The sequence below is a fragment of the Physella acuta genome, unplaced genomic scaffold, assembly GCF_028476545.2.
Source record: "Physella acuta isolate Inbredline_101_S28 unplaced genomic scaffold, ASM2847654v3 ptg000938l, whole genome shotgun sequence".
Taxonomy (NCBI): Eukaryota; Metazoa; Mollusca; class Gastropoda; family Physidae; genus Physella; species Physella acuta.
The window spans coordinates 197,494-224,579 of record NW_026732455.1 but is presented as its reverse complement, the minus strand read 5'-3'; the positions used below and the strand labels follow the sequence as shown (position 1 = coordinate 224,579).

Here is a 27,086-nt window from a genome sequence, read left to right as displayed (position 1 = left end):
CTCTACATGTGACTTTTTGCATAACGAAACACGAGCACATTCACGTGTGCCCTAGACTCCAGCAGTTTATAAGCGGCATATGGGACGATAATAGACATAGCCTACACGTTATTGATTTCAGGACAAGCTTTGTTTTTTTTTTTGTATTGTTTTTTTTTTTTTTTAAAGTCGGGGTTTAGATTTAGCTGTAGTTGTCATTAATGCGTCGTACACAATCAGTGCAGTTTGTATTCTCAGTCCCCGCCCTCCTCCTCTCTGTGATATACTACTGTCGGGGTGATAAAGGGCGGCGTCACGCAGTGTTTCTTATGTTTCTTTCAGATTTTTGACATTTTCGAGGGGGCGGACTAAATTTTCCGGGGAGGGAGGGGGAGCGGCGGATACTATAGAATCCATAGGCTTCCCGTGTTAGAATGTGTATCGATTTCAGGTAAATATATATTTTTTCTAATACATGGGGGGGGGGGGGACTTTTGGACTGCATTTTCGTTAGTGTTTCATGGCGTGAGTGATCGAATAGTGGACCCGAAAGCAGAGTTTCAATTAGGCATTTCTTCGGGGGGGGGGGGGGGGGCATCCCTCTCCCGACCCCCCCTCCCCCATCCACTCCGAAAGAAATAGAATTTGTATAGAACTATATACTTTTACCAGTGTCCGCCGACCCCCCCCCCCCCCCCCCCCACTCCCTCCGGAAAATTTAGTCCACCTCCCTTGAAAGTTTCACCTCACTGCAGCTACCATTTGTATTGAATGTTTCGAATGCCCCCCTCCCCATCTCAGCTCTAATGGGCACCTGATTCGCATTGGGGAAAAAGCATCAGAGCATAATGCTGACCTCTTTATCCCTTAATATGCTGAGGTCATATATATATATATATATATATATATATATATATATATATATATATATATACATATATATATATATATATTATATATATATATATATATATATATATATATATATATATATATATATATATATATATAATACATATGTATAGGGCCCCCTATATACTTTTTTTTATATACATGTTTATTGTATAGGCCTATATATATATATATATATATATATATATATATATATATATATATATATATATATATATATATATATAGGCATGTTCTTTAAGAAATATCAAGAAAAATATATTTTAAAATGTATCATACATTACAACTAGGATCTATCACTTTTTTTTTTGGCGAAGCAGGGATGGCGGCTAAGCCTCACCCAAGCCACTCCTAGATCCGCCTCCTCCCCCCACCCAATCACGACACGCATTTAGTGAGGGGGGAAAACTCTTTACACCGCCACCAGAAACAGTATTTTAATTAAGCTGTTTAGGTTTAAATTTAGAATGTGTAAGTCCATGTCAACCTTGTATTAATGTAGGGCCTTGTTAATGCATTAATCTAAGCACTATCCAAAAAATAATTTAAAAAAATAAAGAATTTAATACGGAGCTACACAAATTTCACTACTTAAGAAAATAAAATACGGCTCGAAATAATAAACCATCCCCTGTTCCTGCCCGCTATAATCTATATTATTATATATCTAGACCTATATAGATCTAGAAGATTCTTTACAACTTACAGCAGGCCTAATGAATCACCAAAATTCTCTAAATCAAATCTACTACGCCTTCTATTGTGTATATGCCTAGATCTATATTACAATATTTCGTGTTATTATTAATACAATTATATTTTCGCCTTTATACATAGGATAAAGCATAATATAATTTTGAATTGCGATTACAGTATTTGAAATGAGTGTAAAACATTGAAATCATTAAACCTATGACACAGTAAGACGCCCATCGAGGGATGGACATTAGAAAATCTGTGGTTGCCACCGCCGGATGGGCGCGGCTCGGAATATCGACCAGCAGGGGTCACGTTATTTTTTTACGGACGCATGGGAGGGGACGTGTAATGCTAGGTCTTTGATCGTGGCAGCTGGGTGTTCCAACTGTCAATCAAAGAAAAACTAGGCCGGATGCGCAGCAACTACTATAGTACAAATTATTGCGCTTAAAACTATAGTTCCGCTATTATAGAATATGTTTATTTAAAAATAAAATATTAACACACACAAATACAATTTCTTAAAGATTTTTAACATTTTCAATTTGAGAATATGTTTAAATTTGATAGAAATGTAATTTTATGTAGTGTATGAATACATGTGTACTGTGCGGAAGGTTGGGTCTCCACTTCCCAGGTCAAAACAACTCTTTGTGCCTTATCCTCGTGTGTTTAGTAGGATTGTTCGCAATGGTATTTAATTAATATTTTGTGCTCGTTTGTAAATTATGGCGACAGCTAATGGTAACAGAGGAAATTCTGATTACGTAGCTGCTACTAGTTCATCACAGGTATGTTAATTTTTTTATAATATCCGCGGTTGAGTTGTCGAATCGTATTTTATGTTGTTTTGTATATCCGCCATTTCTAACTACACCCCTTTCTGACTCCGCCTTGCAGGACGCTCAACCCTCACCCCTTGCTATGCTGGCGGCGACTTGTAGCAAAATAGGATCGCCCGCCCAAAGTGAAGAACAAGGGTATGGACAGGGAGGGGATTCTAATGTGAGGGTAGTTGGGGCGGGGCAAGGTGGCAACACCACTGATGCAATAGCAGGTTGGGTGCAGCTGCCGAATGGAACCATCGTAAATACGTCAGGAAAACCCCTCAATGCTGCCAATGTTATTCAACAAACAGCAATGCAAAATAATGTAGGTGGTCAGCTGTTCTCTCAAGGTCAACAAATAGTGGCTACACAAGGACCTAATGGTCAGTTAACTTACAGTGTCATTCAGCCTTCATACCAGGCAGTGAATATTGATGGGCAAGAAACGTATTTACAAGAAGCCTTTCTATTACCCTCATCTGGTGGTCAAAATCAAAATACAATGCAGGCACCTCAACAAACATTGATTACACCAACGGGGCAAATTATTAGAACTCAGGGCATGCCTACAGCAGCCCCTGCAGCAAATATTTTCCAACATGTATCCGGGTTAGGGGGGCTTGGAGGCTTTATCAACATTGGGGGAAATTTAATAAGCTTAGGAGGAATGCAAAATGCAGTCAGGCCAAATGCAAACCTTTTACAAGCAGTTCAGATACCAGGTTTTCAAACCATGCAGCAGATGCCTAATCTCATACAAGTGCCTGTGTCCATAAATGGCCAGACTGTGTTACAAACTATTCAGCTTCCAGCCCAAAACATTCCAATCCAAACACACATTTCCCAAGTTGGTGGCAATGGAATCATGTCTCTTGCCACCACCCCCCAATCACTGCAGACTTTCATGGCCTCACAAGCCCAAAACCAACAACAAACCATGGCTGTGGCACAAGCAGAGGAATCTCAAAACCATGTCCAAAACAGTCAAAAAATTGAACTAAAATCCAACACTGGGCATTTAAACAACCCCAACACTTCACAAGCATCCAAAATGACAGGAATGACTTTATCAGGCGCCAATGCTGGTGTTCAGACTTTAAATGTGATAAACACCCCTCAGGGTCAGGTGATTCTATCCCAGCCAGCTAATCAAACCCAGGTATCTCTTCCAACTCTAACCGTACCATCGTACCCACAAGCGAACACTGTATCTAGTGGCGTTTCGACAACCACTTCAACCAGTTCACAAAATGCTGCGATGATTCAAAATGTACTGGCTCAACAGCAGTTGCTTCAGGGAATGGCAAATGCTCAAAACCTGGGAGGCATCCAGTTGACCAATCAGGGACAGGTCAACTGGTTACAAGTAAGACAATTTTCTTTAACAAACTCACTAACATTATTTTTACATTTTAGAAGTAAAATTGAAAACAGATATGCATAAACTCCAAGATAAATGCTCACTTTTACTGTCTTAAATTATAACCAAATAAGGGTTCTTTATTTTTAATGTGTCTTTTAAATTGAATTATCCACATCAGTTACATCACCATTGTGTGTTTGAGTCATAAAATATATAAAGTATGAATACTATTCTACTGGTATTAGGTATTATGGTTCAGATAATAAGGAATATAATAATTATATCTTGTGTCCATTCAACCATGATAAGCAGTTTAACTGCTGGAATAGGGGTAAGCAAAGATAACTTTAGAATATGCTGTCATATTGATATATATTCTATCTTTACAGAGGTACATTTTTCATAACTACGTGTAGAAATGACATATTCTTTTTAAAGATTTTTCCGTTAATCAAGTTTTGTTTTTTAATGCTATTGGACATCTATTTTAAAAATGTTATGGTTTGTTTGTTAAAATACTGTTGTATGATTTCTGTATTGTTATATAATGCTGCTCCATATTATTGATAAATTAGGCCCTGAACATGCAAGCTCCAAGAAATCAAGGGGTACAGGCTGTCCAGTTACAGAACATTCAAGGTTTACAAAACATTCAGACCTTTCCTGCTTTACAAAATCTGCAAAACATTCAAGGACTTCAGGTAGCTTAAATTAGTATTTGTTGAAGTAATTACATACAAAAAAATCAAATTGAAAATGAAAAAAAATACTTTGTTGAAGTTAAAGGTTTGATGTGTATGATTATGATTGATAATCCAGAGACTTTTTTGTTTGATGCTGTTAAGTCTTATATATTGTAACTGTCAACCGAACTATAGAACTTAATAAGTTTTAAGATATAATAAATGGGGGGGGGGGGGGGGGGGATGGGGTTAAAAAATATTTCATGTCAGCCATTTCCTAGGAGGACGTCCAAACTCCTCCCCCAACATGTCTAAATATTAAAATAATTTTTAATTGCAAATATATATTTTTACCATTCACCCCCTGAGTTTTAAGTGCCAATGTTACCCTGCAAAATGTCTGAAAGAAACCATGCTTAAATATATACTTATATATCTATATCAGGGGTTCCCAACCTTTTTTTACTCTAGAGCACATTCTAAAATATCAGTAGGGTGGCGGGCACCACCTATTTTAAATCGACAAACTCCTTTCAGAGGCGTAGCGACCCTTCCCGCCGTCACCCGGGGACAAAACTTTTGATTTGCACCCCCCCCCCCCCTCAAATTTTCGATTTGCACCCCCTCAAATTTTTTATTTGCACCCCCCCCCTCAATTTTTTGATTTGCACCCCTCCTCTCAAATTTTCGATTTGCACCCCCCCCTCAAACTTTTGATTTCCATCCCCTTCAACCTTTAACGTTTATGAAAAAAATTCTGTCTCTGTCGAATAGTGAGAGGCGGGCACATACGAATCGTTCGGGGGCGCCATGGCGCCCGCGGGCACGGGGTTGGGAACCCCTGCGCTATATCATGATTATAAGTAATTTAAGACATTGTGTTTTTATGACTTAACACTTGTAATGAAAGCGATAATAGCTTTCATTTAGTGGGGCCAATTAAAGTCTGACAATGCCAGTTTGAGGAAAACTAGCATTTTGCTGGTTAAATAAACTTATAATGTGCAGCTTTAACTTAATTTCACAAAAATAATTGTTCTTCATTTCATGTGTACCAAATACCATATAGGCCTAAGGTTTAAAATATTTAAAGCTGTATGGTATTATTACATAAATGTTACATTAATTCTCATTTTACAAGTTGAACTCTAATTTAATGCTATTAATTGGGCTCAGTTAACTAAAATACCATTAATTTAACTATGTTCCTTCTGTATTCAGGCATTGACGCAGCAAGGGCAGATAATCAACAATGCAGCCATGTCTAATTTAGGAGCTGTAGCCATTGGAACACAAGGTGGAACTATCAGTGCCATACCCATCCAGACTCAACAAAACACAGTCCAGACAGCAACTGTAAACCAACAGGGGGTCATAAGTAAGGCATAGATTTACTTTACCTTTTGCTGTGAGCTGTGTCATAAGCAACCAACAGGGGGTCATAAGTAAGGCTTAGATTTACTTGACCTTTTGATGTGAGCCGTGTCATAAGTAACCAACAGGGGGGTCATAAGTAAGGCTAAGATTTACTTTACCTTTGCTGTGATCCATGTCATAAGCAGGGTTTAATTCTATTTTAATTTTTGCTGCGAGTCTCAGATAAGTCTATTTATATTTTACACTTTTTTTCTGGTAGAATAATTAATCTTGTAATGAAGTAAAACCTTGTAACTCATTTTTGATGTGGCAGTTTTCTTAACGCAACGAAATCAAATTTAATATTACCATAGTCATAAGGAATTAATTTCAAGTTTACTTGGTACAGTAACAAATAGGGATGTAAAATTTAGGGACGAGAAAGCTAATGAAGGAAGATAATTTAATTTATTGCAAGCTACTGATCAGGTTCAGAGCAAATATCATTATTCTGGACTACTGAAAGGATAAGCATGGTTGGCTAATAATTGCTATAAAAACTAAAATAGTGACATTAAAATTTTGCAATTTGTTAAAATAACAATGAAAATAAAATAAAAACCTTTGTTGTTATAAGCCATTAAATGGTCTTATAGGAAAATTGACATAAAATAAAAATATATTTTTTGTAGTAACGTTTAGAGTCTAACACTTTCATTATTATAATAATAATATTTTCAACGGGAAAAATCAGCCTTAAGTTTTACCACTCGGAGGGTTTGCAAAAAATGTTTTATGCAAAGTATTTATATATGTATATATATGTAGCCTATATATATATATATATATATATATATATATATATATATATATATATATATATATATATATATATATATATATATAATGAGTGGAACATAATATTATAAGCAATTTTAATTTTTTTATTCCATTGGAATTTCTGTATTTGTTTTGACATTCTTTTTCTTCTGATGTCTTTTAGTTTCATTGTTTATATTTTCTTAGTTACCTATGATTAAATCTCTCCTTTACTTAAAGCATTGTATTGTATTTTAGTTATACCTGATTGCCCCAAACAAAACCACATGTAGAACATTATGGCAAACCAAACAACCCATTTTCAGCCCAGCTTCAGCAGGACCCCAATGACCCCACCAAGTGGCAGCTGGTCAGCAACCAACCGCAGGCACAACCAGCTGTCAGCTCAAGTGCCACCCTGTCAGTTGGCTCACCCACAAGCACCGGCGGCTCCTGTTCTGACTCAACACAAACTGGCAGAAGGGTGCGCAGGGTGGCGTGCACATGCCCCAACTGTGTCTCGTCCGACAAGTAAGCTCATAAAGCTCTTTGTATTCATATATTATTATCTATATATATAATTCTCTTCTGGGAGCCGCTAGAAAACAAGCTGTAAACGCACTCCCTACCTCCCCACCCCTACATGGTTTTAGTGAGCTGTGTTCACTCTAAATGTTTACAAGCAGAGCCAACAATTTTAATCGAAGGGGGGGGGGGGTTATGGTCCTTAACGAGCTACTTATAGTGTTTTAAAGAAATATTTTCAGTGGCAGCGTTGGTGCTGTCGAATTCACAAATTTTGAATTACTGAAAAGTAGAAAATAAAACAACTAAATAGCGCCGTATGTTATGCCGCGGGCCGGCTCGTATATTATTATTAATAGTATGTTACCCTGACTTGGCTGTCAATCGGCAGATGAAGTAGAGTTCACCTATTTCTGTGTCCTCAGATTATAATGGGATAGCGTGGTCTTTTTTATGCCTAGCATCCTTTACTGACCTGAGTCAGGTACCCTTCAGAGTTGGGTGGACTCTGGTACACCCTAAAGCTGAAATTCTAGCTCTGGAAATTTGGGCTAGCATCTATTACTGAACTACATAGTTCAATTTTTAAAAATTACAAATCTTTGGTTATTGATCTTTTTAAAATTTAAGTTCAGTCAAAGTATCATTATCATTGTGTTTTATATAAGTTTAACCCAAGCAGGTCTACACATGATATTTATCTGTGTTATTTTTATAAAGGCATGTAGGTGAAAGTAAGAAGAAGCAGCACATATGTCACATAGAAGGTTGTGGCAAAGTCTACGGGAAAACATCACATCTTCGTGCTCACTTAAGGTATAAAAATATTTTTTAAGTTTATGTATTCATTATGTTGGTTAAATAATTGGTAATTATTAATATAGTTAATTAAGTTATAGTAGGCCTAGTTGTGTAACTACTATTAGACAAAAGTTTCCATAATGTTCGCTCTCTAACCCTCCCTCTTATTCTCCACAATATGTTAAAATATTTTTCTATACACTTGAAACAATGTTCGGTTATTTTTTTTGTTGCATTATTTAGCTTATTATTAACAAAGTAGTGTAAATAGTAAATGCTCCTTATTTGCTGGCTAGAACAAATGTTTGTCAAAACGTAGTTTTTATTGTAATGGTGCTACATGTAAATCTCTTATTGTCTTGTCTACAGATGGCACTCAGGAGATCGGCCCTTTGTGTGTAGCTGGCTGTTCTGTGGAAAACGCTTTACACGATCTGATGAATTACAGAGGCATAAACGCACTCATACAGGTGTGTGGAAATACTTTGTGATAGCAATGTATTTGTGTGTAGATTTTGAAATTAGTAATTCTAAGGGAGCTAATCATGTTTTAAATTATTGTGTTTTGTGACAGCTTTGTTTACATACTTGTAATGTATATTGTATTACAATTGTAATCTACATATTACAATTTAAAATATAAACTTTCATGTAATGGGGAAAATTTAAATTAGACAATTCTGTGCTGAGGTAATTGGAAAAAATGAGTGTTTCCATTTCTGTCTGTAATCTTTATCTAAATCACATGTATAGTCTATAGAATGTTGAAGGATGCTATTGTAGCTGAAGTACAAAAAAGTAATTTGCATAAATTTACTTACACCTTTGAATGAAACAGGAGAGAAAAAGTTCCAGTGTCCAGAGTGCAACAAGAGATTTATGAGAAGTGACCACCTGACAAAACACATCAAAACTCATAATGGCAAGCGCCAGTTGGGAGATACTGTCTCCAGCACTGAAGGTAGACTTTGTCAATTTTTCCTGTTTGTTTGATTATTTAAATTTATTGTCACTATTTCCAGTCCTGGTATATGAGCATTTGTTCACTTTAATATTTTAATTTATTATCACTTTTTCCAGTTTGTTAGAGTATTTGAATTGTCATTTTTTTTCCAATCCTGATAGTAGATGATTCTGTCATTTAAATTAGTTAAAATTATAAGTGTTATACATTTTTATTTTATTTTTGTTTACAACTTTTGAATGAAAAAATCTAGATTCCTTCCTTTTGTTACATTTTATTAATTGTTACATTTTATTAATTGTTACATTTTATTAATTGTTACATTTTATTAATTGTTACATTTTATTAATTGTTACATTTTATTAATTGTTACATTTTATTAATTGTTACATTTTATTAATTGTTACATTTTATTAATTGTCTCATTGTAATTTTAGGTTTTGTTTATTGGAACATAAATAGTTCACATTTCGAAGCTAATTTTTTTTTTACAATATTAATACTATTTAAAACCAAAATTGCTCTACTGACTTGCAAATAACCATTAAAATAAAATACTTTGTATAATTTCTGTCCACTAGGCCTTGACATGGATGGTAATATGGATGGGGGCGAGGAGGAGGAGGATGTGGAAGATGAGGATGACGGCTGTGAGATGGACGACAACTCCAAAGTGTTCAAGGTGGAGATGTCAGGTGATGAGGATGATGAAGCTGATAGTGATCAGGTCCTGGTCTCATGATAATGGCCTGCGTCTGTATATATATCTCAGTTTTATATGTATGAACGGAGTGGTCTAGCAGTTGAGAGCTGGACTGCTAACCCGTAAGTCTCGAGTTCGAATCCGGGTTGAAGTCAATAGACCGTCCCTGAGTCCACCCAACTCTGATGGGTACCTAACTGATGTTAGGGAAAGTAAAGGCGGCTGGGCATAGTGCCAATCACACTCTCTTCATATGCCGAGGTCACAGAAACAAGTGAACTCTACTTCACTTGCCCCATAGACCGTCAGGTTTGTAAGGGAAATTTTACTTTATATGTATGGGAGGAATATAAGTATGGTTGGTGATTCTGAACTCTGGTAGGTGGACTTTTAAGGAAAATAAGAAATCTGAGGATGATACGACAGTTGGATTCTGCCTCTGAATGTATTACTTTGTTATGTTGTTTGCACTGTGCTTTCCTGCATCAGTTTAAATTTTATACTGCTAAGTGTAACTTTCATGATCTGATGTTGAGACATAATTATTGCTGGGTATAGAAATGACTTCACTCTAAGAAATCAATGTAGCACATGTTTGGTGCAGTGAATTCATTTTTTGCTAATTTTAAGTTTTAAATCCCTGTGATAGTTGTTTTTTTGCCTGGAGTGTATTGTTGAATTCATCCAGTTTTGATAAGTTCCTCTAACTTATGTCAGGGTATTTAGGGTATTGTATGGCTGGAGTTCCTGTTACATAGTCTATTAGCCCACTAAGACGTTTTCTATCCTACGGAATGTTTTGTTAATTTTTTGTTGGCTTTTCTTGATACTATTCTAGTATATTTTGCTTTTATTTATAAGATGAGGCTTCTTCAGCTTTTATAATGTGCCATTTCAATTCATTTTGTCAGTAATAATAGGCAGCCTATTGAATCAGCAAAAACAATCCTTTTTAACTATTATTACAATTTTTTTTTTCTTGTCATGAGTGCTCAATATTTTAACTTAACAAGTCTTAAGCTCAGAAGACCACACAACAGTTTCAGACTGTGAGAGTACAATGTTTTTTTTTTTAAGCTCCTGAAAATTGTTGATTCTGAATTTTTTGCTTGACGTTTATTAAAATCTTTCTTACAATGCTAAGTATTAAAAATTTATTCATTGCTACTCATTATATTATATCTCATTAATATGTTTGCATAAGTACTTTTATATTTTAAATTCAAAATGGTTATCCTCTATTCTAAAGACAGCTATTTGCACTGACATGTTTACTTTGAAAATAAGTACTAAAATCTATTTCAATCATTTTTAGGTAAGTTTTATGTACTTTTCAAAAGTAATAAATAGTCTTATGTTGGTGAAAATTCTGCTATGCAGTTGAATGTATTTTGTTACTCTAGGTTAACAACTTGGGCAAATACCTGACCTGAGCTTAGGTTAATCCTGTATTAAATTAAACTCCTAGCTATTATTTCCTGTACATTTGTAAAAAGACTTCTTCGTCCACATTCTTAACCTGAGATACTCAAACATTGTTGGTTGAAATCTTTGTTTAGTATTTTTATCTTGATGGGTATCTTAAGTCTGGGCTGTGAACTATGAAATGAAATCTCGTTGTTTGTTTAGATTGGGCAGAGAAAGGCTAATGGTTTAGAAGTTAATAAATAAATATATTTACACACATATATATTCACACATACAAATGATGCACATACTTTTAATATTGATTAATGAAATTCACATATCAGTATTACTGCATATCATTCTTTTAGTTGAATATAGATGCATGTTGATTTATCTTCTTCAAATAGAATAACAAGTGAAAAAGACATGGGTAATAAAATGTACAAGTGAGATATTGAATCTGTAGAAACTAGTTGAAATAGTTTGAAGTAATTTACTGTTAAGTTGTACTTTAACCATAAAACATTGCTGTTATTTATTGTTCATCCATTGTACTTTCATGTGTGCAAGCCAGGGTTGATCTGATACTTTTGTTGCCGTATGTAATATACAGAGTGTGTGTGTGTACACATTTGTATATAAACCAGACATGTTGCACAATATCTTCACATATCTGTACAGTTTTATTGTATGCCCATCCCTCAACATGTTGCATAATATACACATAACTTGTTTACTGAAAATCGTCTGCCACAGTTAATGATAACTTCCTTTGATCTGTTATTTAGATACCCAGATAAACGTTAATTTGTATTACTTTCAGGATTATTTCTGAATTTAAATTTTTTTTTTTAAATGTATCTATTTGTTAACATGTATGTATGCCCATTCCAGAGCTTTCTCTAAATGTCCCTGGATTCTATTACACACATGTAAAGTGTAAGGAAAATGTTACCATTGGCAGAGGCTCTTTCTAAATAAGATGAAGAACATAGTCCCAATTATCAGAACATATTACATATTTATAAACAAAGTGTAAGAAAATAATTCAACAGATCAGAATCTATGTAGTCCCAACAGGCTGAACCTATATTAAATACGAGCCGGCCCGCGGCATAACATACGCCGCTAGTTAGTTGTTGTTTTTTCTACTTTTCAGTAATTCATAATTTGTGAATTCGACAGTACCAACGCTGCCACTGAAAATATTTCTTTAAAACACTATTAGTAGCTCGTTAAGGACCATAACCCCCCCCTTTCCTTCACCCCTCCCCCCTACGTTTAAAATCGTTTTAAACTAAATTATCTGCTCCTAATAGTCGTCACCTAACCCGGCTCTGTTTGTAAACATTTAGAGTGAACACAGCTCACTTAAACCATGTAGGGGTGGGCAGGTAGGGAGCGCGTTTACAGCTTGTTTTCTAGCGTCTCCCAGAAGAGAATTATATATATAGATATAAAGAATCATGTAAGAAAATAGTTTCATTAGGTTGATTCTATATTAAGTATATAAACAATCATGCTGTAAAGAGAGTTCCTATAGTCAGAAAACTATAGCATGCAAGTAACCAAGGTATAAAAGTATTCTTATGGTATCTTCTCAGCTAGAATGATGTTTGATTTATATCATTTTGGTGACAAGGGATAGTAATTAAACTCATACTTATAAGCAGCTGGAAAGGCCTTAACTTAAATTGAAATAATTTAATTTATGCTTTGAAACAAAAATGGACAACGCATTTTGCGAATATAGAGAACTTAAAAACCAATTTTTATTAACATGGTGTCGACAGTTTTAATTACAGAGATATTTCTGTTGTATCTTTGAAAATCATGGCTGTATCCAATCCCTGAAGTTCACACTTTTATTGGCTCTAAAAGGTAAAGCGAAAAGAACTATATTTCTGTGCAATACACTTCATGTAAATATTTTTGTTGGTGATATTCAGCAGAGTTTATGTTTTAACAGAATAATTTTTCCATGCAGTTCTAAATTTAATACTTTAGTTCACATAGAGTATTTCTGATAACTATAAATATGTGAAGCCCCTAAAGTTAGTTTTTTATATTATTTGCAATAAAAAAATAAAATTTGGATTTCTCAAAATATTGTTTTTTATTTCAATAACTATTAAAACCAAAAAGTTATTAAGTGAATAAAAACATACTTAGTTTCTTTTAGTATTTTAATAGTAATGGGTTCAGTTATCAAATTAGAGGATCACTTTATGTTTACAAGAGAGAAGATGCCATTGAAAGTAGTGTTATTTTAACCACTGAAGATTTTTATGTATTGATTTAATTTTATTTCTTCAAACAAGTTATGAAAAAAAAAAGTTTTAGGCTTTATTTATGTTGATTGTTTTATTTTTACATCTGTTTTAAAGAAATAAAATTAAGGAGGTACTAATGAATGAGACTTTGTTTTTATTGTATAGTTTAGAATGATTTATAAATAGCTGCCTACTGCATTGTTCGGAGACTTTGCTTTTATTGTATAGTTTAATTGGAATAATTTATAACCAGCGGCCTACTACATCGTTCCATTTCGGATCAAGCATATGTTGTGCAATACTTGTCTAGGACATTATGCCCACAACCCCCCAAGGTTAATTACCCCCCCCCCCCATCCAGAAGAACCTTAACCCTAACTGGGTGGTGGGGGGTAATTGCTCCAGGGGGTAATAGCCTGCTCCCATACAATACAGAGGGGGGGGGGAAGTGGTATATAAGAGTGTGTCTGAAAAACTTGTACAGCCTATATTTTTAGAAATATATAGAGGCCTATATATATATATATATATATATATATATAACTGTTTTAAGAATGTAATGTTGATTTTATGACTAAAATTTCTAACACCCCATTCCACAATCTAGCCTATGCCACTGCATCCTATCACACTAAATTCAATCTAGATCTTAAATTTTTTAAAATAATGATCTGCCGTAAATAATATCACATACAAACACAATAGCCTTAAGCTGTAAGAGAGACTTGAGTCTTTGACATTAATCTTTGTTAAAAAAATGTTAACGCAAATTAGAAATTTGATCTCTTGTTTGCCTCGGCCAATGAAATTTGATTACTCAGACAGCTTTTAAATCAATGTTTTTGTTAACGTAATGATAGTTGCAGCTATTTTTATCGTGGATTAAATGAAATCTTGTGCTTTTTTAAAAATATATAAATGGCGTATAGTGTGTCCTTAAAAAGTTAGGATATATTTTGATGGATTAGATAAAACAAGTCTAGGGGCAATGTTTGCAAACTGGAAAAAGGGGAGAAAACTTGTTTAATTTTTTAAAATGTGTTTATTGTCTCCCTTTAATTTGGATTAATCCATTTTTTTTCCTTCCTTTATCTAAACGGTGCTCTACATAAAAAAAACGAAACTGTTCATTTTAACGGAGTAAAATAGGCCATGTGGCAGGCGAAGTAGAGTTCACCTGTTTTGTGACCTAGCTTTTTGGTTACAGTATTTCATGTATAAGGTACAGGGTTTTAATTATTAATGTCCAAGAGTAATCAAGGTAGGCCTATTATTTTCCAGGACGAGTTCCATATGTGTGTGAAGCAATCTAAAACTATCCCCCTCCTTAGAGACGTAAGAATGGAGGGCGGTTAGGGCAGCTACGAGAATAGTTATATTTAAGGGAACGGGGAGGTGCAGTGACTCTTCCAGACTTTTTTCTCCGGGGGGGGGGGGGGGGAGAGGACACTTGAAATTTTCGGGGGGGGGGGGGGGGGGCGGACTAAAAATTTCCGGTGGAGCCGCGGACATTGTTAAAAGTATATATTTTCTAGGTAAATTCCATTTCGTATGGGGGGGGGGGGGTTAGACTTTCTTCGGGGGGGGGGGGGGGGGGGGGGGGCGGCTCTTCGCCCCCCCCCCCCCCCCGAAGAGATGCGTTGATGAAACTCTGGTCACACAATTCGTAATTTAAAAAATTAATTTAAAGATTATTAATAAACAAAAGGGAGATAATTATATTTGTATAAACGATTGCTCGATCGACTAGCTGTCGGCTGTAAACTGTTAATCACGGATGGTTGGTTTCATGAAAGAGCAGGTAGTTATCTATTACAGTTCGCAAACCACTAATCACATTTTATAACAAATATTTTAGCAGTGTGTGGTGTCGACGACCTCAGACTACGTCCCCAATCTCACAGGTCGAAATATAATTAATGTAAAATTGATATAAAAACTATGTAGACTAACCAGTCCCCATCCCCCCCCCCCCGAAGTTTCAAGACCCCCCCCCCCCCCACGGTGCCCGAAAGCTGAGGCCCAGCGACCTATCAACTTTGCTCTCCCGACACTCTCTCAATTTTTATATTGTTTAACAAGTTGGAGAAAAAGCGCCCCCATCCCCTCTTTAATTTGGAAAGGTTGGGTGCGCATTGTAGGCTACTTATCACTATCAAGTAACAGTCATACAATTGATGTAGAAATCACACAATTAGTCTTTAAAGTCAAGTAGTAGTCTATTTTCTTAATATAGACTGTGTATAATTCATAAATGCAGCTCAGGTTGAGTTTTTATTGTTTTCCCTGCTCGTTTGGCGATTCCCCCTCATTCATTAAGGTTGACGCCCCCTCCCCCTCCCCATTAGGATTAGACACTCCAGACAGCCGCCATACTCACCTTCCCCTAGCTACTCATCTGCCTGAAAGTAGCACTGAACTTGCATGCGGTGGAGGTGGCTTTGAGCAAAACCAACTAGGGCGCCGATGGGTAGGAACAAAAACATCTAAAGTTCCATCAGTCACAGTAGTGTCCAGTGTTTCTTCCAGACTTTTTTCTCCAGGGGTGCACTTGAAATTTTTTTGGGGGGGGGGGGGGGAGAACTCAAATTTCCGGGGGGTGGGGCGGACACTGTTCAAAGTATATATTTTATATATAAATTCCATTTCGTTGGGGGGGGGTAGACTTTCTTTGGGGGGGGGGGCGTACTCCCCCGAAGAGATGCCTGGAAGAAACTCTAGTAGTGTCACTGTCAGACTGACGAGCTGACAGACGTAACGCATGAACCAAAACCACATGCTTGATATTTTAGAGTTCGATACCCTCCATTTCGTGTAACTTTTCTTATTAAGTATTCATCTTTCATCCGTACAAACCATTTTCTTAAATTATTTCAAATTTATTTAAAACAATAACAAAACAACAACTTTATTTAAAATAAATAAAAACATGTCGGTTAATTACTAGGCCTATATTATATAAAGACGGAGATTGAGAATCGATACCCAGCATCGATCCGAAATTAACGGTGCGAAAGACTTCTCTACCGAGGACAATCGCGAGAAAGTAAACAATGGCGAACGGGCCGAGGCGGATCTGTCTGTATCACGAGGACATTTAACGGCTAGATTTAGTTCGAGACGAAGCATCTATGGCCCGTATTTCACTGACACTTTGGATATTTTACCCCATACGGTGAGTACAATTTTACTCAAGGTGATCTTTGGAAATTTTACTGTTACTTACTTCCTCTTCTTCCATCAGTATCAGCTGTCTTTTGACCCTTTTTTACTATTTTTTAGTTTTTAGTTTATAAACTTTATAACATACACACTGACATACACATAGGATAGGCTCTAACTAATCTAATATTAATAACTATAAACTATAATTTTTTAATTTAGCCTACTTCTAGTTCTAGATCTACTTTCTTAACTTATTTAAGTACTATTTAATTATAGGCCTATTTAGATTTAGATCTATATTTTAATTTATTTTAAGGCCTACTGTAACTACTGTCAACTGTCTTTCTACTATCTAGACTCTAGAGATCTAGATCTAGAGTTGCTTTTTTTAAAAAAAATTTGAGACCAAGTTGATGTAATTTAACTGTTTAAGTGTTGACACTGACATTCGACTTGTTCTTCATTGTTGAGTAAGCCAATCATTTAAATTTTTTTTTTAATGAACTTGAACATTTAAACTACTGTTAACTGTTAAGTAGTGTTAAGTGTTAGTTTACTTGTATCGAATATTTATTTTCCGCTTCATATTGTAAAACATGAACACAGACTGAGGCTAGACTAGACAAGAATCTAGATTTCAATCTAGATTTAGATCAAGTTGAAATTTAGGTCTATAAAAAAAAGTTAAAAATCCTAGAGATCCTTTGGGCAGATGAAGTAGAGTTAATGTGTTTCTCGACTTGGCATATGAAGGGAATGTGTGGTCAGCACTTTGCCCAGCCACCTTTACTTTCCTTAACAATGAGTTAGGTACCCATCGAGGCTGGGTGGACACGGTTGTTGTACTGATTTAAACCCGGATTTGAACTCGACTCTCGGGTTAGCAGTATACCTCTCCCAGTCCAAGCTGTCCCATTCTTTTATAATTAAGCCTAATTTTTTTTTTGTAATAAATTATAACACATAATAGACCCTAATCTTAATATTTAATTAATTAAATGTCGTAAGTCTAGTCTAAGGCCTAAATAAAAATTTAAGGTCAATTATGCAGGCCTACTGCGGTAGCCTACTTCTAGATCCAACAACTAGTATTAGTAATTAGATCCAATTAGGTCTAGATCTAGTAGTATTTGTAGTTTTGGATAAAAATGATTAGGTTTGAAATTTTTTAATCATCAACTTTAAATCGTCAACCAAAGTTGAATAATTTCAAACTAAATGATATTGATATATTTATTAACTAAAAAATTGTAAGAATCTAGAAACTTTGTTTTAAGCAAAATAATTAAATTTTTTTCTGGCAAGTTAGTCTTCTTTACTTAGATACACATTATTCAAGTCATTTTTCAAAGCCTAACAGGCATGTTAATTACTAATAACTCCTTTTAATATTGCCCGATAATACACCATAGCCTAAAGACTAAGTAGTCCACAAGTGATGTAGATCAATTAGTAACTAAGTATCATGCCTATTTAAATCATCATTCAACACACCTTGTTTTAAATGTGAGTAATAAAAAAAAGCTTTAATCATAGATTAATTGAACATAACACATTCTTCATAGAATCACAGTCTCAAGGATAAAAATATATGAACTTTAGGCCCTAATCACATATTTCTGTTAAAAGCGTACAAAATCATACACAGTCATAGGGGTACACTGACAATAAATCTAGTAACTTTTGATACTCAGTTATTTATTTCTGATGGTAGCAGTTACATTTTCAAGCATAATGTTCCTGGCCAACTTTATAGTGAATACATTGTTATATCCCCCAACTGATGACATTTTTACCCTCCCCCCTGCAGGGCTTGATCAGATCTGATAAGCTTACTATAATAAAGCTATAAATCCTGGCAAGCCAAAGATGGATTACCTGATTAACTTAGCTCTCACAAAAGCCTACATTTTTAAGTGTAACATTTAATTTGCTTTCTATTCATGCAATACCATAACCGCTTGATAGAAAACTCTTTTGTAAAACATAATTTTTATATTTTTAAAATTACATATTCTGCTTTGAATTGTGAGAAATATTATTTTAAATATTAGAATAGATGGTTCTTATTCCATTTATAATTCACTATATTTAGATCTAGTATAAAAATTGAATTTAGGTAATTAACAATTGTGTTTATATAGTTAGTTTCTGTCACAACCATAGATAGTATCAGACTTGAATGTTCGTGTTAGATTTATACCTCAGACACTGTTCTAAAATTTAACATAGATTAGATAACCTGTGTTTAGCCTACTTAAAAATAGATCGGGGATAGTTTTGAGATCAAATTATGCTTACCTGCTTTGCATAGTCTGGGTTAGATTGCTGGTCCACTCTGCATTAATTACTTAATGCATTATGAGAGTAGACTTATCTATCCAAAGTAGTGTCGTATTACGGGTTAGATGAAGTGCATATTGGCCAAGGGCCTTAACTTAGGTGCAATAGGGATTGGAGTTGATTTAGGGTTAGATAGAAATTGGAAATAATAATAAGTCAATAATTTTTTTGGAGCCTTCAGTAAATGACATCACACTCATAGGAATCACTAGGTTTAAACATTAGTGAAAATAGTTGGTGAAGGGTTGAAAGAGGGGGGAAGGGGGTGGTTGAAAATATGGTTTCACATATTAGTATTTTTTAAACTTTTTTTTATATCTAAGTTACAGCTTTTTTTTTTTTTGTAAAAAAATGGATCAATATATCCCATCTTGACTCAAGAGCCCTTAATATTTTAACAAGAGATTACTGTTTAGAAAAAAATATGCAATTAGTGGTTCTAAAGGCTTGAGTTTGACATTATTTTAGGAGGAGGGTGCTGACTCATCTTACATGAGTAAAAAGTGTGAGTCATTTATGGACAACTCTTTAAAAATAGAGTAATAGTAGACTGTGTACACCGGCAGTAGCCAGCTACTGAGTGAAAATAATCAAATTCAATTCACTTGTATGAATTTGTTGTTACTGTTTTTTCCCAGATATTTTACTCAGTGGGGGCGGGGGAAGCAGGCCGGCACTGACAAAAGTATATATTTTATGTATAAATTCCAGGGGGGGAGGGGGCCTGAAAGAAGTAGCTCTGTTCATTAGATGACGCTGAGTCTATCCAACTCTAATGGGTATCTGACTTGAGGTGTGGGTTGAGATAAAAATGGCCACACTTTTTTCTTCATTTTCCATGATTAAGTTAAGAATGAATATTTAGGGGAGATTACCACAGTTTGATATGTGGGTAGTGTGCAACTGTATCAGCAACTGCTGCAAAGAATACATTCTTAAAATATTGTTGAGGAAATTGATAAAAAAACGTTGTTCTAATGTTTATTTATCCAGCATTTGGAAGTGCGTAAGGTTCAAGTGAATTCTTATTCAGCACAAAGTTATGATAGGCTCATATCATTTTGATGGTTTAAAGATATTTTCTCTATCAAAGCTATACATGTTATTTGATTTAGGTGTTTGCTTTTAACAGTTGAAAATATTTTATGTATTGTAAATACTTTAGCAAATAAAATATAACAACTGCTTCCTTTTAAGTCTAATAATTAAAAGTCAAAAAAGGAGGAATGGTTACTTTAGAGTATAAAACCAAAAACATTTACCACTTTTTGAGGTTGTGGAATTTTTAACTCACATCAAATAGAAAACAAGTAATTAAAAAAAGTCTAGTGACAATTTTAGCGCAATTTCCTTGTGTTATCTAAAAATAGCTCTGTCGTAGCGTAAATCAAGAGCAGGGTTAGTAAAACCATTGGTTAGTTATTAAAACGTTTTTTATTAATTTTTTTTTCAGTATTTTACATGTTTTATTTACAATAGAGTTACATGACTAAAAACCATTGCGCGCCTACTGAACGTGATGACGCGCCCATTGAACGTGATGGCGCAGCTATTGAACGTGATGACGCGTGTGGTGTGGTTGGAAAAATATGCCTACTAATTCGGTCCAAATTTTAATTAATTCAAAAATTTTTTTGTGACCGAACGAAAGGATATTTCTGAAAACTTTCTTCGGCAATATTGTTCTAAATTATGGCAGGAATCGATTGGTACATGTTTCAAGTCGCTAAGTGGTCTGGTTGCCGAGATATGGGCAAAAAACGGCTTTTTTCCGAGGTTTTTTGGCTTTTCCGGGAAATACATGAAAGAAACCCGGAATTTTTATGGCCTATGTTCATCCTCGTAACTTGCTTAACATAATTGCTTTTGGAACTAGTCATCGATATTGCTTCGTTGAGGAGGAGATACGACTTAAAGCTGCGGACACACATCCATCCATCCATCCATCCATCCATTCATTCATACATCCAGAAATGACGGGTTAATAAACGCAATTCTCCAGAATGGAAATTGCGCTAAAAAAGGTTCAATGACAATGTTGACACTATGATAATGACATTGTTGACACAATGATAAACCTAGTTTTATTTGAGCAGGATTAAGAGCAGATTAGTTGTAATGATAGTGTAGGACTTTCTAGGTTTGGGATCTCAGGTCACTAGAAAGCTGAAAACTTTTCTACTTTAAGGCCTATCTTTCTATGACTGTCAGTTGTGACATGATTAGAATGAAACAAAATGTTACGATTTTAGCCCAACTTACAACTACACTGAAGGTAATTGTTATTTCATAAGGTCCTTAAAGTTAAAAGGATCTATTTAAAAAATAAAAAATCTCTAGTCTCTAGCTATTGTTGATCATTGTGTGTACTTTATAAACAGGCTAATGCCACAGCGGGTATGATAGATTGTATTTTAATATTTAATCATGTTTACAGTGTAAACCAATATTTTCCAAGTATAGGCCTCTGGTAACTTTATACTAGTACTGTTGACTTGGTTCACACACTAGGCTAAATTTATAAGTATTCAAACACAGATTTTTAGAGAGGATATTTGTATGTGTGGTATATCTTGATATTGATCTGATATTTGTATGTGTGGTATATCTTGATATTGATCTGATATTTGTATGTGTGGTATATCTTGATATTGATCTGATATTTGTATGTGTGGTATATCTTGATATTGATCTGATATTTTTATGTAAAGATTTACGTGTATGATTAATCATGATAAATTGTCCAAGATCCTGTGTGAAGATTAACTTGATTGGTGCAGCTGATATTTTTTATGGGAGGATTAATTTGAATTGGTGCATTGAAATCTTGCTTGTAGTTATATTATAGCAAATTTGAAAAACACTGCAAATTTGAAAAAAACAAATGACACTTTTGTTATAATTTAAATAGTCTACATCATAAAAAGCAAATGTGATTAGATTTCCCACAGCAGGAGAATTAGCTAAATGGAGCTCAGCCAGTTTACCAGAATTATTCCATCATTATTGTTGACATGGAATAAAAAAAATAGTGTTTTTGTTAATTTTGCCTTAACTGGTGGCTGTAAAAAAAAAATAAAAAAGACCCAAGCTTAAAAAAAAAAAAATTAATATTTTAAGATTCAATGACATAAAAGTTGCAGATGTAGAGAAGCTGAAAATATTTTTTTTATGCTTAAGGCTACATAACATTTCTATTTATTTTCATCAAGCCTAAATTACATCCTGACTTTTCACTTTTGTACGACATGCATTGATAGGCGTACAGAAACTCCGTGATAGATCTTCTGAAACGCGTCGTAGATCTACATGGTTTTAAAAATACTAATGGGCCTTTCCACTAATTTCGAGACTGTTACTTCACAGATCCTGCATTAAAGTAGGTCAGTTGAATTCCGCTAGCAATAATGTTTTGTGGTATCGATATCGGTTAGAAGTATCGAAACGTAGTTGTGTTTTTTTTTTTATTGGTGGCGAAGGGATGCTTTGTGTCCTAAAACTTCTCTTTAAAAAGGTTGTTTACAAATTAATTTGTAAAATAATTATTCAGGGATGCAGACCAGTTTTTGTTAAACTACCCCTCAGAGGCGTAGCGACCCCTCCCGGCGCAGGGGGCAAACTTTTAATTTGGTGCCCCCCTCCCCATATATTTTTTATGTTTATAATTCAAAGTAACAGCTAAAATGAGCTTATTTTGGCGCCCCTAGGGTCGGCGCCCGGGGACATATATACCCCCACCGCCCCCCGTCGCTACGCCTCTGCTATACCCCCCCCCCCCCCCCCCCAACCTCCAGTAATCGCGTATTCGTTCAGTAAGTCTAACCTGGGCATAGGAAAAACTAGGCCCAGAGTAGTCTTGCATTGATGAAAACGTGATTTGCTTTTCATTTCATAAGTGTGTTGTTACTATTTTGATGCTCGATGCATGTTTTCTTAGTTCATTCGTATTTATCTTCCTTAATTGCTGTGTGCTACCGGCCAACGCCAAAATACATTCGGATAAAGAAACACAATGCAGGGGATAGGGTTTTGTTTGTTTATTGTCGATAGTTATTTAAGACCACCTTGGACCACTCGTTGATTAATGTGCAAATTAGTATGAGTACTTACTGCCGTGTCGACATGACCTTTTTGAATATTTTAGCAATTCTTTATTATCCCAAATACTCGTCAAAATCCTAACGATAGACATAATTCCGATTATTAAGTGACAAATAAAATAAACCATCCAAATAGTTATCTTGTCAGCTTAAACAGGTAAAAGCCAAATGTATGTTTCCATTACTTATGAGGTATCAAATCCATCGTAAAAATAATTAATTTTATAAACTCTTTCTCCCATTTAGTTTTGTAGTTATATCAGAGTAATAGATAAAGATGTTCAGATAAGACTTTACTTTTATTTATTTAACTTGCAGTTTTGATTCTAAAATGTTAATACATACATTTTTCACCTTTTAAAATTCCGAGCAATGAGTAAGAGGACAAGATGATCAAAATGAAAGTAATGAGCAAGGCAAAGTGTGTGGTGGGGAGGGGGGGTGGGGGGGGGGGGGTGAAGGGAAGAGACCTAATTAGTCAGACACTCTCGGTGAATCATATATCACGCGTACCATCTCCCACTGTCACTCTAAACCTATTGTTTACGACAAGTTACACAGACAGCCTGCATCGTTTACCGCCACCTTTCAGCCGACGAAACACGCAGGATGTGGCTAAATATAGACCAGATTTCAGAGAATACAAAAAAATTAAAAAGCGCTTTGTAATTTTTCTTGGATAATCGATAACTATGTAAACACTTGTCTTCGTAAAAAAAAAAAAAAATTGACGCTGTTGTATTTTTATCTTGGTGCTTGATTTGACATATTATCCGTGGGCATTTCTATCATAGGAGCGGGTACTTCAGTCTCTTATCTAGCTGTAATTTAGTACCGGTATCGCTGTTGATAAATGGCGTCACTAGATCGGGTGTCCCCCGTTGAGGTAGTCGGGGGTGTCACTCCACCCCAGTGGCGTAGCGAGGTCGGGTGTCACCCGGTGCGGCACTTAATGGTGTCACCCCCCCCCCCCCAGAGGCATAGAGACCCTTCCCAGGGACAAACTTTCAAATTTGCGATTTGCACCCCCCCCTCAAACTTTCGATTTACACCCCCCCCCCCCCCCCGAGTTTTCGATTTGCACCCCCCCCCCTCGAGTTTTCGATTTGCACCCCCCCCCCCTCGAGTTTTCGATTTGCACCCCCCCCTCAAACTTTCGATTTGCACCCCCCCCCCCCTCAAACTTTCGATTTGCACCCCCCCTCGAGTTTTTCTCTATATATTTTGCTATTTTTTGCCTTGGTGTCACCCCCCTAAATGGTGTCACCCGGTGCGATCCGCACCCCCCGCCCCCCCCCCCCCTCGCTACGCCCCTGCTCCACCCTTCCGTAATTTGAGATTTTTTTTGTTAGGTGTCATCCTCCCCCTACTGTTTTATTGTTTTGACTGAGAACACATTATTTTAATCGTAAATTTGATGATTTTTCGACATGATGTCACACCCTATTGTTTGAGGCTACTACTGGTAAGTGTCCATAACTTTTTTGAGATACTTTATATGTAACTGAGCCAGTAGCGTAGCGAGGGGGGGGGGACATATGTCCCCGGGCGCCGACCTTAGGGGGCGCCAAAATGGGTTGGAGAAATAAATTGAAAGGTTGAGGGGGTGCAAATCGAAAGTTTGAGGAGGGGGGGGGGGTGCAAATCGAAATCTCGAGGGGGGGGGGGTGCAAATCGAAAGTTTGAGGGGGGGGGGGGGTGCAAATCGAAATCTCGAGGGGAGGTGCAAATCGAAAAGTTTGTCCCCGGGTGCCGGGAAGGGTCGCTACGCCTCTGAACTGAGCTTTTAAGGATTTACTAAATGCCGATCCACATACTAATCAGAGCGTGGCATCAGCTTTAGACTGCAATACACACATTACTTCCGCATTCTGCTGTCCTCTCGTTGTTAAAGTGTAAACGTATCAAAATATACTTGCGTTAAAGTCGATTACCAAGTGAAATCCGCCGCTTGGGGCTGTTCGCCATTTCGATACGGGACACGACGTTGTTTTACCATCAGAGCGACACAGCTTTGGCAGTGTGCCGGCCCCAGTGACAGGTCCAGGGCACTATCGACTCGGCTTTCCCAACCCCCCAGGGATGAGCAGAAGGGCATGCGTTAAGCTAATATCGTCGGTTGAGTTAACCTACATAAAACGGATGTTGTAGTGCGCATGCGCGTGGGGACTGTTTTACGTGAAGTAACGTCAAGAAGCATTTCGAAGCGTTGAGACTGTATTCCTTCAGAATTATCAGGCAAAATGGCAACCCTCAACTACTGGACAACAAGTAATTGAAGACCTTGGTAATGCTACACCTTATAAACTCAAGTTCCCTTTTGAACTTGACGGTCGATTGTTCAAGTGAAGTAGTTCACATGTTTCTGTGACATCGGCATATGAAGGGATAATGCATTGTGCTTATTCGGTTTTAATTTCCCTAACGTGAGTAAGAACTGGATGGACTCATTAACGGTCTATGGACTTGCATCTGGATCCGAACTCCAGACTTTCGGGTTAGCAGATATATGTTCTACTATTCGACCACGCCGTTCCATTACACCTAAGAAGCACCTATCATCGCTGTTTGAAAACACCTTTTTGTGTTCCAATTTTTTTGTAAGCCTACACGAATAAACGTAAAGCGGAATATGCCGGCTCCAGCCTGATATGCCAGTACAGGTGATCTGCAGGTAAATCGATGACGACGCAACTGTAGTGAAGTCATAGCTGGAGATTAAAACCTCATTAATACATTAACGTAAAACAAATTACCATTAAAAGGCAGTACACATAGTAATGTATACTCTATTGCGATTATTCATTTGATGTAGTGTATTGAACGAAAGGGCTCAGAGTATGTGGAACTTTGTTACCATTCTTATACTGTGGTTAATTGTATCATTAATAGCGTATAATGATAGTGTGACGGGTGTGGCCAGCTTAAAAAAGTGTCCCTTTCAAACCTGACGGTCTATGGAGCAAGTGAAGTAGAGTCCACTTGTTTCTGTGACCTCGCATATGAAGAGATAGTGTGGTCAGCACTATGCTCAGCCGCCTTTACTTTCCCTAACGCGAGTTAGATACCCATCAGAGTTGGGTGGACTCAGTGACGGTCTACTGACTTGAACCCGGATTCGAACTCGAGACTTACGGGTAAGCAGTCCAGCTCTCTACCGCTAGACCACTCTTAACCTAAAAGTACAGTCCCGAGTCGGAACACTCTAGCAGACGAGGCTTGGTAGCTGGGGACAGCAACTCATTTAAGAAAGAAAACTCCGAAATCTTGGATAGACGTCTTTTGAAGCGAATCTAGAAGCAGAGCAGATATCGGAGGTATCGGGGCGTATGTCGCATAACATGTAATGTAATCCTTAATTGTGTTGGAGGAAATCCCGCCCAACATTTTAATTACGAACGAAGAAGAAGAAGTTAGTTTGACATGTTTTGTAGATCAATGTTTACTAGTCCGTGAAACGATAACAGCCTTGAAGGTCCGCGATTGAAATATAGGCCACGTGTACTCTACCCCACCTGTTATTAACGAACCGTTAAAATCGCATAGGGAGGTCACAATCGATCCACGTTAACCCTGTAATGTTCTATTTTTATCTAGAGGTCACATCTTGTAGACGCCTGGGTGGAGGGGGTGGGGGTGGCACACATCCAATCAGTGGGAGTTTCCAAACACCGGAATAAATTGTAATCACCGTTACTAAAAATAGCAACCGCGCTCTATTTGTTTTGTCTTCAGCGGTAAGAAAGTGTCGAGTGAATACTAGGAAATGAATGTGATTTTTTTTCGGACAAGTATACTTGTTTACTGTGTGCTTTCGTTTGTGTTGTTGGAGTTTGTCCTTATTTCATGTAATTGTATGTGGTTGTGTACATCTTTTTCTATTTTATAAAATTTTAACTTTTTTTGAAGAGAGTCATTCTGTACAGTACTGTACACCCATGTTTCGCCTCATGTTACACACACAAATTTGTTTTTGAAACCCTCGAATAGTGTAAGTGGTAAAACACCTCTAGTGTTTCTTCCAGACTTTTTTCTCCAGGGGGGGGGGGGGGACGAACGACGGGGGACGGACGGACGACGACGACCTAAAATTTACGGGTCGGGCGGGCACTGTTAAAAGTATATATTTTCTATATAAATTCCATTTTGTTCCGGGGGGTGGGGGGG

General features: G+C 36.4%; 2 protein-coding genes across 2 annotated transcripts in view; both read left to right on the top strand.

Annotated features, from left to right (window-relative positions):
- Positions 1-2,236: 2,236 nt before the first annotated feature.
- Positions 2,237-13,452, top strand: LOC131953689 (transcription factor Sp3). Its single transcript, XM_059316999.1, has 9 exons — positions 2,237-2,381; positions 2,491-3,783; positions 4,356-4,481; positions 5,685-5,841; positions 6,965-7,169; positions 7,884-7,979; positions 8,334-8,434; positions 8,803-8,925; positions 9,510-13,452. The coding sequence occupies exons 1-9, from the start codon at positions 2,319-2,321 to the stop codon at positions 9,668-9,670; spliced, it is 2,325 nt and encodes a 774-aa protein (XP_059172982.1). The 5' UTR covers positions 2,237-2,318; the 3' UTR covers positions 9,671-13,452.
- Positions 13,453-16,345: 2,893 nt separating this feature from the next.
- Positions 16,346-27,086, top strand: part of LOC131953688 (alpha-1,6-mannosylglycoprotein 6-beta-N-acetylglucosaminyltransferase A) — a 93,482-nt gene continuing 82,741 nt past the window's right edge. Inside the window, exon 1 of the mRNA XM_059316998.1 lies at positions 16,346-16,486. The gene's annotated coding sequence lies outside the window, so the exon portion shown is untranslated. The remainder of the gene's footprint in view (positions 16,487-27,086) is intronic.